At 39.8% G+C, this 15,745-nt stretch overlaps 1 protein-coding gene across 9 annotated transcripts in view; it reads left to right on the top strand.

Moving 5' to 3' along the window:
* The window catches only part of IQGAP2 (IQ motif containing GTPase activating protein 2), a 124,970-nt gene that overhangs the window by 99,357 nt on the left and 9,868 nt on the right, over positions 1 to 15,745 (top strand). For all 9 annotated transcript variants that reach the window (XM_086869188.1, XM_086869186.1, XM_086869190.1 and 6 more), the window contains 14 exons: positions 583 to 744; positions 1,945 to 2,087; positions 3,046 to 3,216; positions 5,990 to 6,073; positions 6,774 to 6,845; positions 7,008 to 7,077; positions 7,386 to 7,594; positions 8,275 to 8,424; positions 9,211 to 9,374; positions 10,010 to 10,234; positions 10,744 to 10,884; positions 11,226 to 11,310; positions 12,760 to 12,992; positions 15,103 to 15,235. In XM_086869188.1, coding sequence (XP_086725314.1) covers positions 583 to 744; positions 1,945 to 2,087; positions 3,046 to 3,216; positions 5,990 to 6,073; positions 6,774 to 6,845; positions 7,008 to 7,077; positions 7,386 to 7,594; positions 8,275 to 8,424; positions 9,211 to 9,374; positions 10,010 to 10,234; positions 10,744 to 10,884; positions 11,226 to 11,310; positions 12,760 to 12,992; positions 15,103 to 15,235 — 2,042 coding nt within the window. The remainder of the gene's footprint in view (positions 1 to 582; positions 745 to 1,944; positions 2,088 to 3,045; positions 3,217 to 5,989; positions 6,074 to 6,773; positions 6,846 to 7,007; positions 7,078 to 7,385; positions 7,595 to 8,274; positions 8,425 to 9,210; positions 9,375 to 10,009; positions 10,235 to 10,743; positions 10,885 to 11,225; positions 11,311 to 12,759; positions 12,993 to 15,102; positions 15,236 to 15,745) is intronic.

Genomic DNA, 15,745 nt, shown 5'->3' on the forward strand with positions numbered 1-15,745 from the left:
AAGCTGCATCTCTGGCAAATTCGAGGGCATTAATTATCTTTAAACAAGTTCCTGTGGAGGTGAGTTCAAGAAGGGGTTGCTTCAGGATGCTGACTAGGTTGCTGCAAGAATTTACTCAAGGCAACCAGTTTTAATTCCCATTTTGTACAGTATAAATGAATGTTAATGTTTACAGCCTGTAACCAAATGACTTTGTGTACCTCTAGAGGGCTCCCAAGTGATCAGCAGAAGGTCTGTTAGGGCAGGCTGAGTGTGTAGGTGTTCTCAGCCCCTGCCCTACTGCCACCTGGTATGTCACTTGATGGGGAGCAGCTATGCCCTCAGACTGCTCTCACTGTGCTGTGGCTGCATCCCAGCCTGGGTGGAGCACACTTTCGACCTAACATGCTTGCTGTTCTCCAAAATACTTCTCCTTGCATGCATGAAGGAGGCTGAAAATAGATAAAGCACTGAATTGCTGTGTATGCCGTGTTGTCTGGGTGTGACAACATTAGAAGTCCATTTTCAAAGTTTCTGGAGGCTAGAGTTATGGGTAAGTAGAGTATAAGACACCTAATTTTTCTATGTTATTTTTTACCCTAGTGGCTGTTGGAGTATCAATGATTAACAAGAGCTTGGAGAAAGGTGATTCACAGCCAATCCTCATGATACTACAGTCAAGGTTTGGACTAAGAGTCATTCCTGAATGTGCTGAAGCCTACTTCAGGAACCTCTCTGAAGCCAAGAACAAGAAAACTACGGAAGGTAAAAAATTTCCTAAACAGGACAGTTCCATATGTCCAGATCTCTGAGGCAGCCAGAAAGCTAGAGCAGGAAGTTTACCTAAAATTGCTGTAAATTGAAGGACACAGCTGCTGCTTTAAAATCTTTTTATGCTATACTTTTCCAAGTTCATTTTTACATGATATTGTACTGTTGTGCACATAATGCAGACCACAGTGCATACTGAGAAGTAAGTCTAGTGACTTCTAAAGTCTAGCTGAGACTTTCTAAAATCTCAAACCCTCCTCTGAGTGAATTTTGGGCAGCTTCTCTGTGACTGTCAATAGAATAATCTATTCTCTCAGAAAACCATATTACTTGCTGGTAAATTTTTTTCATATTAGCAGCTGCAGAGATGCACACATCAGTCTCACAGATTGCTGTCAAAGATCAAGCCAGTATCTGACAGTGTTCACAGCCCAGTTATGGTCCCTGTGCATTGCCAGGACAGCAGTTACCAGCAGAAGCTGGGGCTAGAATCTGTTCTTAGCAGATGATGGCATGTTTTGTCACGTTAGGGGCTGCAAAAGTTGGTTGTAGATAACAGCAGCCAAGGTTAGCTAATGGTTACAAAAAAAATTACTGTCAGTGTAGTACCCATTCTTAGAGTAGATGGGAATGTTTCACTTTGCAACATGAGTATTTTGAATGCCCTACTGGTTTTATCTTGGGGCCTTTCGTCCATGAGGAAATGAGGTTTTTCCTGCCTGTTCAGGATGCAGACTGGTTTACCAAAGCAATAAATAAGAAAATGATGTGGATATAGGAAATGTCATGTGTGAGGTAAGAGTCAGTAAGTCCACAACTTGAGCAGAAGGCAAGAAAAATATTTTTTATAAACACAGTCTGTTTCACTTATGAGTGATGATGTAAGATGGAGGACACACTGTTTTGGGAGCACTAACTTGGCACATTGGGGTTTGGAGAGGCTAGCAGTGGATCTGTATCAACCCTGTAGCAGTTTCACTAACCTTTATCACCATTTTGTACTAGAGGAATGACCCTCATCCGCCTAGCAGGGTGTTTTGAAAATCCTTCCTACAAAAAGGCACAAGATACATAGAGATTTTGCATGTCAAAGTGCTTCACAGCAAGCACAGGGAGGGGAAATGAGTAGGGAGAACTGTAATTTATCAGTGAAACAGAAGACAATTGTGTACTAATGGTATGAACTGCTTTTAGGTTCTAGTGAAAGTCCCTGGATTAAACTTGTAATGAAAGCCATGTATGATTACTATTACAATGTGGAAACTGAGGAAGGTACCTGTGTTGCCCCCAAAGGAGTTGTACCAAAAACTTCATGGTTAACTGGTGAAGAAATACAGGTAGGTATATATGATAAACATCAGTGTTTATTGCAAAGGAAACATAAACATTTGAGAGAGTGTGAGACATGACAATGTGATGGGTGAAACTGAAGGTCACTTTATCAGTATCTGCTTCTGACAAGAGCAGCACCTAAGCAGGCAGTGATAGCACAGCTTCCTGTCTACTGTCTGGCAATGATTTAGGGATTTCCTTACTGGAAGTTACAGCATTTCTTTTAATGACCATCAGCAGACACCAATGGAGAAAAGTCTGATTGCTTCCATATCCCTGTATATTTTATGATATATTTACATTGACCTATAACAAATAATTTTATGGTGTATTTGTGAGCAGGTGGAACCACTATATTCTGTTTAAATCTAATTTTCTGAAAGAATTCTTGTATCTTCAGATTCAGGAGGATGAGTGTGCTATTTTAGCTCCCTTACTGTAGAGGTTTTGTGCTAGTGTGAAAGGTAACTTAGAACAAAGCAGATCACACAACCCTCTGAGTAATTTGTTCTTCTGTTATTCTGATGCAGGTTATCTAAGTTACAGGCTTACTCCTCTACACAAAGAACTCGAGTCAGTGTAAGTCCTTCTGAAATTCCAAATGCAGCAGTACTTGAGTGTCCTTCTCAACAGAGTTAGTTATTAATACAGTTAGTATTTCTAGATGCCTGAGTTGTACAAGACACATCTAAGTGCTAGGAAAGCAGAAGCCTGGTGATGTATAAAAGAATACTCTCTTAAAATAGCATGTCCACTCGAATAACTGAAGCTTGAAAGCAGCTCAGTTACCTCTCCTATAGGGTTCAGCAGTAACAACACAGCTCCTTCTTACTGATTAAAATGTAGGGCCCTATCAGAGGGACTTGGATAGGGTGAACATAATCTGCAGAGATGGAGAGCACACAGTCCAAATTCCAGGAAGATTTGTCTTTTAAATGACCTTTTCCCATCATCTCTTAACAGAACATTGCTGGGCAAGTTACAGCGGATTACAATCGAGAGCAGCTGTGGCTTGCTAATGAAAATCTGATTGTTGGGCTGCAAGCCCGAGCAAGGGGATTCTTAGTCAGAAAAAACTATCAGGAAAGAAAAGCCTATCTTCAAAACCAGGAACCATCTGCCATCAAAATACAGGTATTGTTCTAGAACAAGAAGGTAATGTGGCTTGGGCAGCTTTTTGCATATTAACAGGTTACATGACTGATTACTACCACTGATAAAATTCTCAAGCAGATGTGTCTCCCTGTTTTCAGCAGCTGCTGAAAGTTCAAAATTCTACATCTGAAAATAAATGTGCTTTCACATTTTAAAATAATTTATCATATCAACCTCCAGTGTAAATTACTTGGGAAAAGCTCATTAGTGCACAGCCCTGGCTTTGCTCTGACGCGTTCAGATTTTTTGTGGTGTGCCTAACTATGCACAATACAAGAACAGAAGATATTTGTTAAGTGTTGAAACAAAAATTCCTTGGCAAAGAACAGAAGATATTTTCTAAGTATCGAAGCAAAAATTCCTTGGCAAAGCATGACTTAAGAAACACATTCCTTACTAAACTATCCCTAGTTGGAAGTGGATTGTTTCTGCTTCATGAAGTCATAGCTTGACAGGGAGTGGCAGCTGCCCTGGTGTTCTTTGGAAGTATTTCTTGGATGCTTCCAGTTTGCTGAACTCCAAAAGGTGTACGAAGGAAATACTCTGCTGAGGGTGAAAACACTGACAGAGAGGCATGCACACTGGTTTTAAATGGTAAAATATTCAGCTCCTATTAGGAGCAATTTATTCCACCACCCACTCACAAAAGAAAAAAAACAGGAAAAGTACACAAGAGATTTTTTTCTTTTTAATCTACAGTAACTATATTTATTAATTCATTATGACTAAAAGCAGCTTTTCCTCTAGTGGCTGTTATTGATTGACTTTTGGATTTTTGACTGTTGGGATTGACTTTTCATTTTCCAGCATGGTGTCTGAGCCCAGTAAAGAATTGTACTTTGAGAAGTTCAAAGTCTGTGTGAATAGGTTCAAATTATGGAGAAATGTAGGTAAATAAAGTTGTTCTCTGTTTCCTTTCTATTGGCATTAAAGTAGAAATTATCTGTGGAAGGACAACAAATAGAGGACAAGGCTGGTGTCACTGGCTGATAGAGATGATAGGCAAAAGCAGCAGTAAAAGTATCTTTTATCCCTTTCACTCCGTTCCTTGACAAGTGCTTGATTCTGAGCTAGCAAATGGAGAGTCAGCTGAAGGAATTAACCTGGAGAAGAGGCCAAGGAAAGAATAATGTGAGTCCAGATAGGTGAGGGACAACTTCTGGATGCAACAAAGTGACAGAATGGGTAGGGCTAGTAGAGACCAAAGTAGGTCATCTGATCCAACCTCACTTTTCAAGCAAGGCTATACCAGAGCACATGGCAGAAGATTGCATCCACATGGTTCAGGAATATCCCCAAAGGCTCCACAGCTTCTCTGGTCCATCTATTCCAGTGCATGGTCACTTGCACAGTAAAGAAGTTCTTCCCCCATATTCAGATGGAACTTCTTGTACATCAGTGTCTGTCTATTGCCTCTTGTCTTTTTTGCTACTGAGAAGAGCCTGATCTTTCTATCTCTTGATAATCTCACTTCAGATACTGATAGACACTGATGGAGAGCCTCTCAGTCATTTCTTCTTAAGACTAAACAGGCCTAGCTCCCTCAGCTATTCCTTGTAAGGGAACCACATCCAGACCCCTCATCATCTCTGTAGCCTCCACTGGACTCACTCCAGGAGCTCCATGTCTCTCTTGTCCTGAGTAGCAAAGAACCAGACACAGCGTCCCAGGTGAGGCCTCACCAGGGATGAGTACAGGGGCAGGATCACCTTCCATGACCTGCTGGCAATGCTCTTCCTAATGTCCCCCCCAGGATCCCACTGGCCTTCTTGGCCACCAGGACACTCTGCTGTCTACCAGGACCCCCAGGTCCTTCTCCTCCAAGCTGCACCTCAGCAGGTCAGCCCCAGGTGCCTGAGGTTGTTCCTCCCCAGGTGCAGGACCCTGCTTTTGCCTTTGCTGAATATCAGATGGTTCTTCTCTGCCCATCTCTCCAACCTGCTGAGGTCCTTCTGAAGGGCTGCACAGCACTCTGGGGTATCAGCTCCTCTTCACAGCTTTATGTCCTCTGAATTTGCTGATCAGGCATTTGCCCCATCATCCAAGTCATGGATGAGCAAGTTAAACATTACAGTGTTGAACCTTGAGGGACATCACTAGGGACAGGCTTCCAAATAGACCCTGTGCCACTGATTTTGATCCTCTGGGATGTGTTGTTCAGCCAGTTCTCAATCCACCTCACTGTCCACTCATCCAGCCCACATCCCTGAGTTTGTCTATGAGGATGTTAAGAGACAGTGGTGAAATCCCTACTGACATCAAGTAGACAATATCCACTGCTGTCCCCTTACCCGTACATGCTTACTTCAGCAAACTCATGCTGCCTATTCCTGACCATCATCTTGTTATCCTTGTGGACAGAGATGGTCTCCAGAATGAGGCACTCCATTGCTGTTCCAGGGATGGGAGGTGAGGCTCAGTAATGGGCATGAGCTGGAAGTTGCTTATGTGGGATGAAGACAGGGACTGGGATGCTAAGGATGTGGATCTGCTGGTGGTAGGATTTCAGGAGGATGAAGGATATAGCATTGGACAATAACGTGTATTGAGATTGGTCAACATTAATGTGAAATGTATTAGGGCACCTTAAAAAATGGAGGCAAGCTTACTCATACCTTAGTTATCTCTTTATCACAATGTCAGATTTTTTTTTTACAAAATAAACACTGTTAATGATTTTAGTGTATTACATAGATTAAATAAATATTAGTTTCTTGTTAGGCATAATGGTCTCCTGCCTTCTCTAAAATAGGCTTACTGGAAAGGATTCAAACAAAGGAAAAGCTATGTTGACAGATTAAAGGTGCTTCAAGGCAATGTTGCTGCTATTGTGAAGGTAAGAACACCCAATGTGTTTTGGGGGCCAAGTAAGTTTTATGCCTTTACATCATCCGTCACCACCTGGGAATCAGGGACTAAGAGCACAGGCTGGAGGTTCTCCAGAAATTTGCATGGTGTTGAAAGTTGTTTAATTGATAGCTTCAGCAAATTGCTTTCTGAAAGCTCTGTGTTTGACTTCCAACAGGCTTTGCAGAACCTGAGGGGCTCTTGAAACAGATTTCCTTACATTTCTCTTTCCAACTCTTAACTAGAAAGCATTTGGGATGATGGTACATTATTTCCTTAAGAGCTGTTGAATATCTCTTTCTGAAAGCCGATCACTTTTCTGAGATGCTAATGGGACCATTGTGTCAAAATTGGATTTTAAATCACGGATGGAATATTGTAACAGGATCTCCTGTTTTTGTGGGAGACTGGTTTAGAATTGAGACCTGGGGCCTGAAGGAAGAAATTATTTCCAAAGATAATGTTACACACAGGTGGTAGAAATTTGATCTCAGCTTTATTTAGTGGTTTAGTGGAAATCACTTTATCTGGTCACTGACCAGTAGAAGCCTGGTGGTATGGTCATCTATGGCCCTGAGCACAGGAGAACAGCATGCCTGCACAAGTAGACACTCAAAAGTAAATTTAAAACACACATACAAAAGTTTGCACAGTGTCCCTTAATTTTTATAATTTTATTTAATTTTCAGATTCAGTCATGGGTCAAAATGTGGCTAGCAAGGAGAGCTTACAGAAAACGCCTGCAATACTTCAAGGATCACGTAAGTAATTTTTCTCAATTTTGAGAATGAAGCATTGAAGTATGGTAGTATGACTACAGGTGCAGTTTTAGGAAACTGGAAAGAGGGTGCAAGTTTTGCAGTATGTTTCTGAGCAGAACTGTGTCATAATTAATTCTTTTGCCTAATCCTGATCCATTTCAGAATGACCAAATTGTGAAGATACAAGCATTTCTTAGAGCAAACAAGGCCAGGGAGGACTACAGAACACTAAGTAAGTAGTAACAGTTGAATATTGTATGTCTGGGGACAAGAATGTTACTGTGTTCAGTCAGGGTTTTTTTAAAGTTTCACATGAGATTTCTCAGTCTCGTATTTAACTTCAAAAGCAGGTGCAAGTGTTTGTAACACAGTTGTTCTACAGCTGAAACTATTTTGCATAACTGTACTAATAAAGTATGATAAAAATATTGCTAACTGGCATAAACTGGCTCAAAATTTCTGCATAGTGATCAGTTTCCTGAGGGCTTTAAGAGTGTTCAGTATTACATCAACTAACAAGCCCATTTTCTTCAACTGTAGTTGGTGCTGAGAATCCACCCTTGACTGTTCTGCGCAAATTTGCCTACCTCTTGGACCAAAGTGACTTGGACTTTCAAGAAGAACTGGAAGTAACAAGGTTAAGGGAAGAAGTGGTTACAAAAATTCGATCCAATCAACAGCTGGAGAAGGATTTGAACTTAATGGATATAAAGATTGGATTGCTGGTGAAAAACAGAATCACTCTTCAGGTCAGCAGGCTCCCTTGGTAGCATGCACTGAGCACTACCCCGAGTTAAGGAATGCAGGGTTACACAATCACAGCTGAGGCTGGAAGGGATCTCTGGAGGTCATCTGATCCAAACCCTTTACACAAGCAGGGACACCCAGAACAGGTTGCCCAGGGCTGTGTCCAGATGGTTGATTATCTCCAACAGTGGAAACGCCACGATCTGAACAACCTGTGCTAGTGCTCGCTCACACTCAATTAGTCACAGTACTCCTGGTAAATTCAGCACTATCTTCACATCTTTCTACCTTGCACCAGATATTGCTCTGTTGTCCTGAGCTGTACGGCACTGTGTTTTGCTAGTTATGGACAACAGTAATTACTTGGCAGATTTAAAATATTTTACATTTTTTTCTGTGTTAGAATAGACTTCTGATCATATTGAATGGCTTGTTCAATGTTGATTAATCATGAATTAATCTGTGTAGGAGATCAGGCCTCATACAATCATTGTTTGATGCCATACTAGTGAAAGATAAAGATGTTAAAAAACTGGGTAGCTAATAGAGCAGCAAATTTACAAAGCTGCTAATTAAGGCACTTGGAGTAATACCGCATTTAACATGGTTGGGAAAATGTTCATTTTTCCATTTTGTCTGTTTTGTGAATATATAATCCAGATTTTTGATCATCTTTTTGCAGGATGTGGTACTGCACAGTAAGAAACTTAACAAAAAGAGCAAAAGTCAATTGGAGGAGATGGTTATGGTTGACAAACAGGGCATCAAAGGTTTGAGTAAGGAGAGAAGAAAAAAATTGGAGGCTTATCAACACTTATTCTACCTTCTGCAGGTAAATTTTAATGCAAAAATTAACATGGCAGCAAATTCTTGAAGAAAAACTAGAAATATATTGTACTGTTTGTTTTTTTTTAATGATTGTAATAGTTTTTATGAAAATATTTCCAGATACTATGCAGACTGCAGCAGACACTATGGTAAATTTCTAATACTTCCTGTAATTGAGAAAATCCTTGTTGTTTTTAAAGTGTGCAGTAAATATTGTTGGTTTTTGCTTGAGTATACTTCAGCCTGTACTGAAGCTGAAGAGAAATGTTTACTTCCACGTAGTCCATGTAAATGGCTGTCACTAGTAATATTCATTATATGTGGTAGAAGGGAAGTGGCTTGCAACGCAGTTCACAGAATATGAGGTGTCTGTTCTTGTGCTTTTTTTAATCTCACCTCACTAATATTTTTCTAGAAGAATTGCAGGTCCTCCCAGGGCAGATGCCCTCCAAAGCAGACATGTAGTATGCAAAGTTTTCTTGGTAGATAGCTATTGTCATATGGTAAATTGTCACCAGATACATAGACTAGATGCAGAGAGGTACAATCCAGAGACTGCAAATAAAGCTCCATTGAGGAGCTTCTCACAGATTGTACATTATTCCGTGCTTCTTATGTACTAGGATTTGGAGAAAAGTAAAATGCATGTGGAGAAGTAACATACATTCGAGTCAACATAACTGCTTTAGGTGTGAACAAATGTAGAGGGCTCTCCTCTAAGTGTGGGGAGTTTGTCCTGGACTACAGACAACCAAATGAAAGTCTTTTTTTGTTTTGTTTTTCTTTGTAGACTAATCCCACATATCTGGCAAAGCTGATTTTCCAGATGCCACAAAACAAATCAACGAAGTTTATGGATACAGTCATCTTCACTCTATACAACTATGCCTCCAATCAACGGGAAGAATACCTGCTTCTCAAACTCTTCAAAACTGCTCTGGAAGAGGAGATCACGTACGTGCAGGCACAGAAAGTATTTAGCTAGTTTGTGTTTTAGACAGTTCAATGAATCTTCATGCTTAAAGGAAACTTGTGGTTAATCTTTAAACTACCATAAAATTAAGTACATAATTTTATTACAAGAGAAGTTTGTGTTCTGGGTGTTGCTCTTAAACAGAGGAACGCTGATTCAGGAAAAAAAAAAAATCTTTCTATGGCAGACCACATTCCTCTATGAAAAAATGGCCTGTAAAAAGATGCTAGGGCTTCTTGGTTTGAGTATGTAAGAGCTGAGAAAGTGTTATCTTTCTTTATGCAATCTTACATACATAAGTGAAGATTGATGGCTTATCCTGAAATAGTGAAATGTTATTTAATGCTCTTAACAGATACTGGCTGAACAAATATTTGGGTCTGAATCAGGTAAAAATTATCTGACTATGGATTATGCTATATTCTGGGACATTACTATAACATACTCAGAATTCAGATGGCAGTCTCTATAAATCACCTTGTTTTATATAAAAGCCCTAAGAAACAGACTATATAAAGAGGTTTCAACATAGAATATAGGACAGTTTTGAAAATGTGGGGTTTGCAAATATGCATAACAGCATATGTAAGTCAGAATCCTTCTGTTCCTGATACAGCTCTAAGGTAGACCAGATTCAGGATATTGTTACTGGAAACCCCACTGTCATTAAGATGGTTGTCAGCTTCAATCGAGGCGCCCGTGGACAGAACACTCTGCGCCAGCTCCTGGCCCCTGTGGTGAAGGAAATCATGGAGGACAAGTCTCTCATAATCAACACTAGTCCTGTGGATGTTTACAAGGCATGGGTAAACCAGCTAGAAATGCAGACTGGTGAGGCCAGGTGAGTGAGGAAGCTGGTGGACATATTGTAGCACACACATGAGGAATCCCTCAGTTCCGCTTGACAAACAGGTGCCTAAACTTGTTCTGAAAGTGATCCTTTTGTTGTCATGACCTTCCAAAGTCAATTACTTTATAAGTGTAATAGATTATGCCATGGAACAACTTAGGGTTTTTTCTCAAGTTTTTTACTGACAGCATGTTAGTAGTGTCGCAGGCTTTTGATGAGCTGTGCTGGGATAGGAATGTGGAGATGCATGCTTTATATTTGTATTCTCCTTTTGTTACTAAGGGAAGGTACATGATAATATGTGCACCCCCAACTAAGCAAACAACTTAACCCCAAAAAGAGGAAGCCAAAGAATCCAATACTTATAGCAATAAAACCCAGCTTCAGTTGTATTTGTCAGACTTTTGTTCACTGATGGCCCCTAAGCAGGTGGAAAAATAAATAAATTTTATTCTCAAATGTATTTAACCTGGTTTAATGTTTGTTTTTTTGCCTTGCAGCAAACTGCCATATGATGTGACCACAGAACAAGCACTGACACACACAGAAGTGGTCAATAAACTGGAATCATCTATTCAGAGTTTGCGAGCAGTAACTGACAAAGTTCTCACATCCATCTTCTCTTCCCTCAATATGATGCCGTAAGTGCTGGGTTAGGACTCTCCAAGTGGCAGCTCACGTGCAGTTCACTTGAACCTCTGTGATGGAGATCCTTTCAAATCCTTTCCATGCCTTCGAAGGCTTGTGATCATACCTCACCAATGAGTTGCCCAGTAGAGGGAGTGGTTTCTCTGCCTCTGCCCTGATTTTGCAGCCTGGCAAACCTCTCCCCGTAATTGAAACGTTTTGTGTTTTCCATTATCAACCCGTTCTTGTGTTTCAAGGGAGTGGGAAAAAAGCCACTAACATAAGCTGATTAGAATGATTGTGTTTCATCTAACTCTTTTCCAATATTTTGCCTTCTCATCTGTTCTACATGTAGTTACGGAATGAGATACATAGCCAAAGTTCTGAAGAGCTCGCTCCATGAGAAATTCCCAGATGCAACAGAAGATGAACTATTAAAGGTAGACTTCTTAGGGCAGGCTGCCAGCAGCCTGTTGTTTTAATGCCAAAGTGGATTTTTATTAACACTAAATATTCTAAGGAACTGGGAAAGTAGCATTTATTGAAGGAATTTGGCACTTCTTTTTTTGAGTTGCAAAGGGGCTGAGGAAGGGGAGAAGGGAATTCTGTTGCCACAATCTAGGTGTGTTAATCTGGGTGCTTCCATAATTCTTATGGAAGAGGGTGCTCAACCTGTTTTGGATAGTAACTGTACTTCAAAGGCTGGAGTTTATCTGAATCATCCTGGGGCTTGGGTTGGTAGTGAAGTTGCTGTCACCACCAGTCCTTTCACTGAGAACAATGTAGTCCTCTTCTTTTTTTTCTCCCATATCTAAAGTTGTTAATATATTAAGAAACTGTAATTTAAATCAAATGAGAAATGTCTCTGAAAGAGAAGTTCAGGTAGATTACACTACACTTGGATTACACTACATTTAAGATTCTTGTAAAAGTTGTAGAAGTGGCATTTGTACAGACTGAAAAATAAGGCATGGGTGGTAAATATAGTATGGTGCAGGGACAGAGACTGTTGTTAACCTAGCACAGCCATGGTGTCTCTTCAGAGGACTTAGGGGAATTGCTCCATAACCCTTCCAAACAGCTGAGATACTGACAACCCTGCCAAATTAGAACTATTTTGCACTTCAGTAAAGAGCCTTTTATCAGTGTTTAATTACATGGTCCTAAAAGTATAAGGTTTTCATTTTAACAGAACCTCCCTATTATTCTTCACTGTCCATCACTCCAGCAATACAGATGAAAACGTTGCTCAACACATTAAAAATCTTAGATAGCAAATGGAGTACCCACTTGAAAACCTTTAAAGGTGTAAATAGGAAGTTCTGCAGGTGCATGCAAATAAGCTAAAGCAAATCTTCCCTCTTATTTCCCAGAACAGGAATTCTTCGAAGTTGCCATCTTCAGAAGCCGCTTGTAACATTGTTATAGAAACTGCAGTTTGGAAAATGTGTTCTCTAGCTTTCTAGGGCTGCATTGCAGTCCAGTCCCTTTGAGAAATAATGGGTCCCCTTATCAATGAGTGCATTAAATGCTGCCAGTATCTGCAGCATTTCAGAGAATGAGCCTCAGCAGGGGAACCTTGCAAAATTCAGAGAGCTGTGTCTGTGTTTAATTCCATACTCTGCATTAGCTGAACTACTGCCAGTATCAAATGGAAATGTGGTTGTAAAAGTCTGTAATTGGTTCTCACAGAGGTGTTGTAGGGGGATCATGTAAAAGACCACAGGTTCTTCCAGTTAGCCCCATAAGTAATATGTTTCTTAACAATTCTTCCAGCCAGTTCCTATGGTCTAATTTAGAAGCAGAAATGATTGGTCATGTTTTGTAAGGAGTCATTACTGTATGCAAAGGGAAGATCTCTCAACTTTTTTCTCTAACCATTTCTTTAGATTGTTGGCAACCTTCTGTACTATCGCTACATGAACCCTGCCATAGTTGCTCCTGATGGCTTTGATATAATTGATATAACAGCTGGGGGCCAGATACACCCTGACCAGAGGAGGAACCTAGGCTGTGTGGCAAAAGTCCTCCAGCACGCTGCTTCTAACAAACTCTTTGAAGGAGAAAGTGAACATCTGTCATCTATGAACACTTACCTCTCACAGACCTACCAGAAGTTCAGGTATGCAAAGCCCTCACAAATACCTACAGAGTAAGCTTTCCTCTAGGGTCAGTAAGGGAGGAAACTGAACTTTCAACAGAACTACTGTTCAGTAACATGACAGGAACTTCCTGTTCATGGTTAAAAATGATATGGCAAAGAGAAATGCTCACTGAAAAGGAAACTGGAGGAGTAGTAACAGGTTGTATTTTAGCTTGTGGATTAACTTGAGATCTCTGCTGTCTTGGTTTAAGCTCCTTATTGTAAACATAGACTGAGTACAGACTGAGGTAACTCATTATCCAGCAGAATCAATATCTGCTTTGATTTAGGAGGACATCTGACAGTTTTGTCTGAGGAACACAAGAAGTTGCAGGTTTTATTTTTATTCTCTCATTTTCGCTGACAGATTCTATACAGATATCATTCTTTTATCTTGAAGTCATTGGAAACTGCATGTTTTCCTTCATTCTGGGACACAAGTTCTTTGGGGTTATTGCCCATTTTTGGGGGTGACTGCTATTACTGTGTGGAATTGTTGAGAGTTTCTGTCTCTAGTGTCTGCCCTTCATGAAAGCAATTGCTCTGTTCATATAATGGGTTTCCTTGGAGATGTCAACCATGGACACAGACATAACTCAGCTTAGTAATTTTATTAAAGTATTTAAGGGCACAATATAAATATGGAGAAGCTATAAGCTAGAAAGTGTTACAGCTAGAATACCAAATGCTAATACAAGAGCAGTACTCTAGTCAGCCCTTGATTGCTACAAAAGGAAGAATCCCTCTCCTAATTCCACTAACTTAAATATCTGTATGCCTGCATTCTGTACTTCAAGCCCTTCTTAGACAGCAATGGTGGCTGCCCTCAGCTGCCTCATCCCTTTTGGGACAATATTAGCAATGTTAGCTATGCTAAAAGCTATTAAGCATGTCTAGATTGTTTACTCTGCATTTATGAACTTAATGCAGACATTTGTCCACACTCTTCCTAAGCCTTTGAGATCATCTACCTCCACAACTCCTCCTCTAGCAATATTTAGAAGTTTGCTACCCATTGGTTAAAATCAAAATTTTTATTTATTTTTTTTATTTATTTTTTATTTTCTGCAGTTTCTGCATACCCTATCGGCCATTATTTTTTGGATTTGATTAATGAATTCTGCACCCATCTCATGCAATACCACTGTGATTTTGTACAACTTGATTTGTAGTCCCCAGCTTTTCCTCTCCAAAGTGAAGAATTCCCACAGTTTTTTGGGGGTTTTTGGGGGGTTTTTTTTGAGGCTTTTTAGTGTTTGGGGATTTTTGTAATTATTCTTTTCCAATACTTTAAAGGGATTGTGGACCAGAAACATATATCCTCTTCAACACCACAGGGCTGGCACAATGTGGCTCCAATGGGAGCAAACCCATAGGCACCATCCAAAACCCTGCTTTTCCCAACTGCCCCATTTCACATCTTCTCACTTCAGAAAACAAAGTGGTTCTCTAACAGGAGGACCCTGCTGGCTCTTGGTTGTCTGTGAACATCCCTGAAGAAGTCAGTAGCTTGGAGAGACAGCAGTTGTTGTTTTGGAAAGCAGGACTCAGTACTCCATGTATACACTAGTCATATTGAAGTAACACTTCAACAACACTCTGTGTTTTTTCCCCTCAAGATTCTTATATTTATAAACAATACTCATTTTCTGCCTAACAGCAATGTAAACATTTGTGGAACAAATGGGCATTTTGTGTATCTATTTCAACCAATTCCTTCTCAGCACACCTCACACTGCAAAGTGCCTTCATAGAATAAGAGAGAAATCCTTTTATAACTTATAGGGCATTAAACAGATGTTTCTCTAAGTCCTTCAAATTTACCAAGTTTTCACTCCTTGTTTAATAAGGAGGGGAATAAATCCAACCCGTTTTAAACAGTCTTCCACCAGCTACCCGGGAAAGCAAACACTTCATCATTTGTATTGATGTGTTGCCTTCAAAAGGCTCCTTAAAACATTGAGGGTAGATTGCGGGTTATAAGAGAAACATAATGTGTGTCAAAGACTTGACTGTGGCTTTTTTACACAGGCTAAATAAAGTGAATTTATAAGGGACAATTATTGAAGTCTTTCTTATTTTCTCTTAGGAATTTTTTTCAAGCAGCATGTGATGTTCCTGAACCAGAGGAGAAATTCAATATTGATGAATACTCTGATATGGTGACCCTTAGCAAGCCTGTCATCTATATCTCCATTGAAGAAATTATCAATACCCATTCAGTAAGTCAATGAAAACATACTAGTCAATTGACTATAGCACACAGATTATCTAATATTTGCAGCTAACACTCTGAGGAAAACCTACTTTTCATTCTTACTTTTGAAGTAATTTCTTCATCTCTGAAATGTTCTCAAGATGAGTATTAGATTTTTTTTTTTCCCTAGAAAAAATGCAAATACTGCTTTCATGCAAAAGCATGATCTTGAATAATTACCAGTATGTAACACTTACTGATGAGGGAAAAGAGCAATTATGTTCCAGTCTCATGTGATATTTTTAACTTTAAAACTATTTTCTGTCTTGGGTAAGAAAGTGAAAGCAGTTTGAAGAGCCTTTGGGAATAGAAATTATATACTGTGGATCTTGCATTCTATCATATGACAGGTTGGAAGCAAATGCAAACATCTGAGTTAGAAAAATTGATGCTGTGGTATCATGCCTGTTCTTACTGTGGGTAAAAAATAGAGTAACTGCAGTCTGAAGTATGACTTAATAGGGTGTAAGTTAGA

This window comes from Cyanistes caeruleus, chromosome Z (genome assembly GCF_971803275.1).
Source record: "Cyanistes caeruleus chromosome Z, bCyaCae1.hap1.1, whole genome shotgun sequence".
Classification (NCBI taxonomy): domain Eukaryota; kingdom Metazoa; phylum Chordata; class Aves; order Passeriformes; family Paridae; genus Cyanistes; species Cyanistes caeruleus.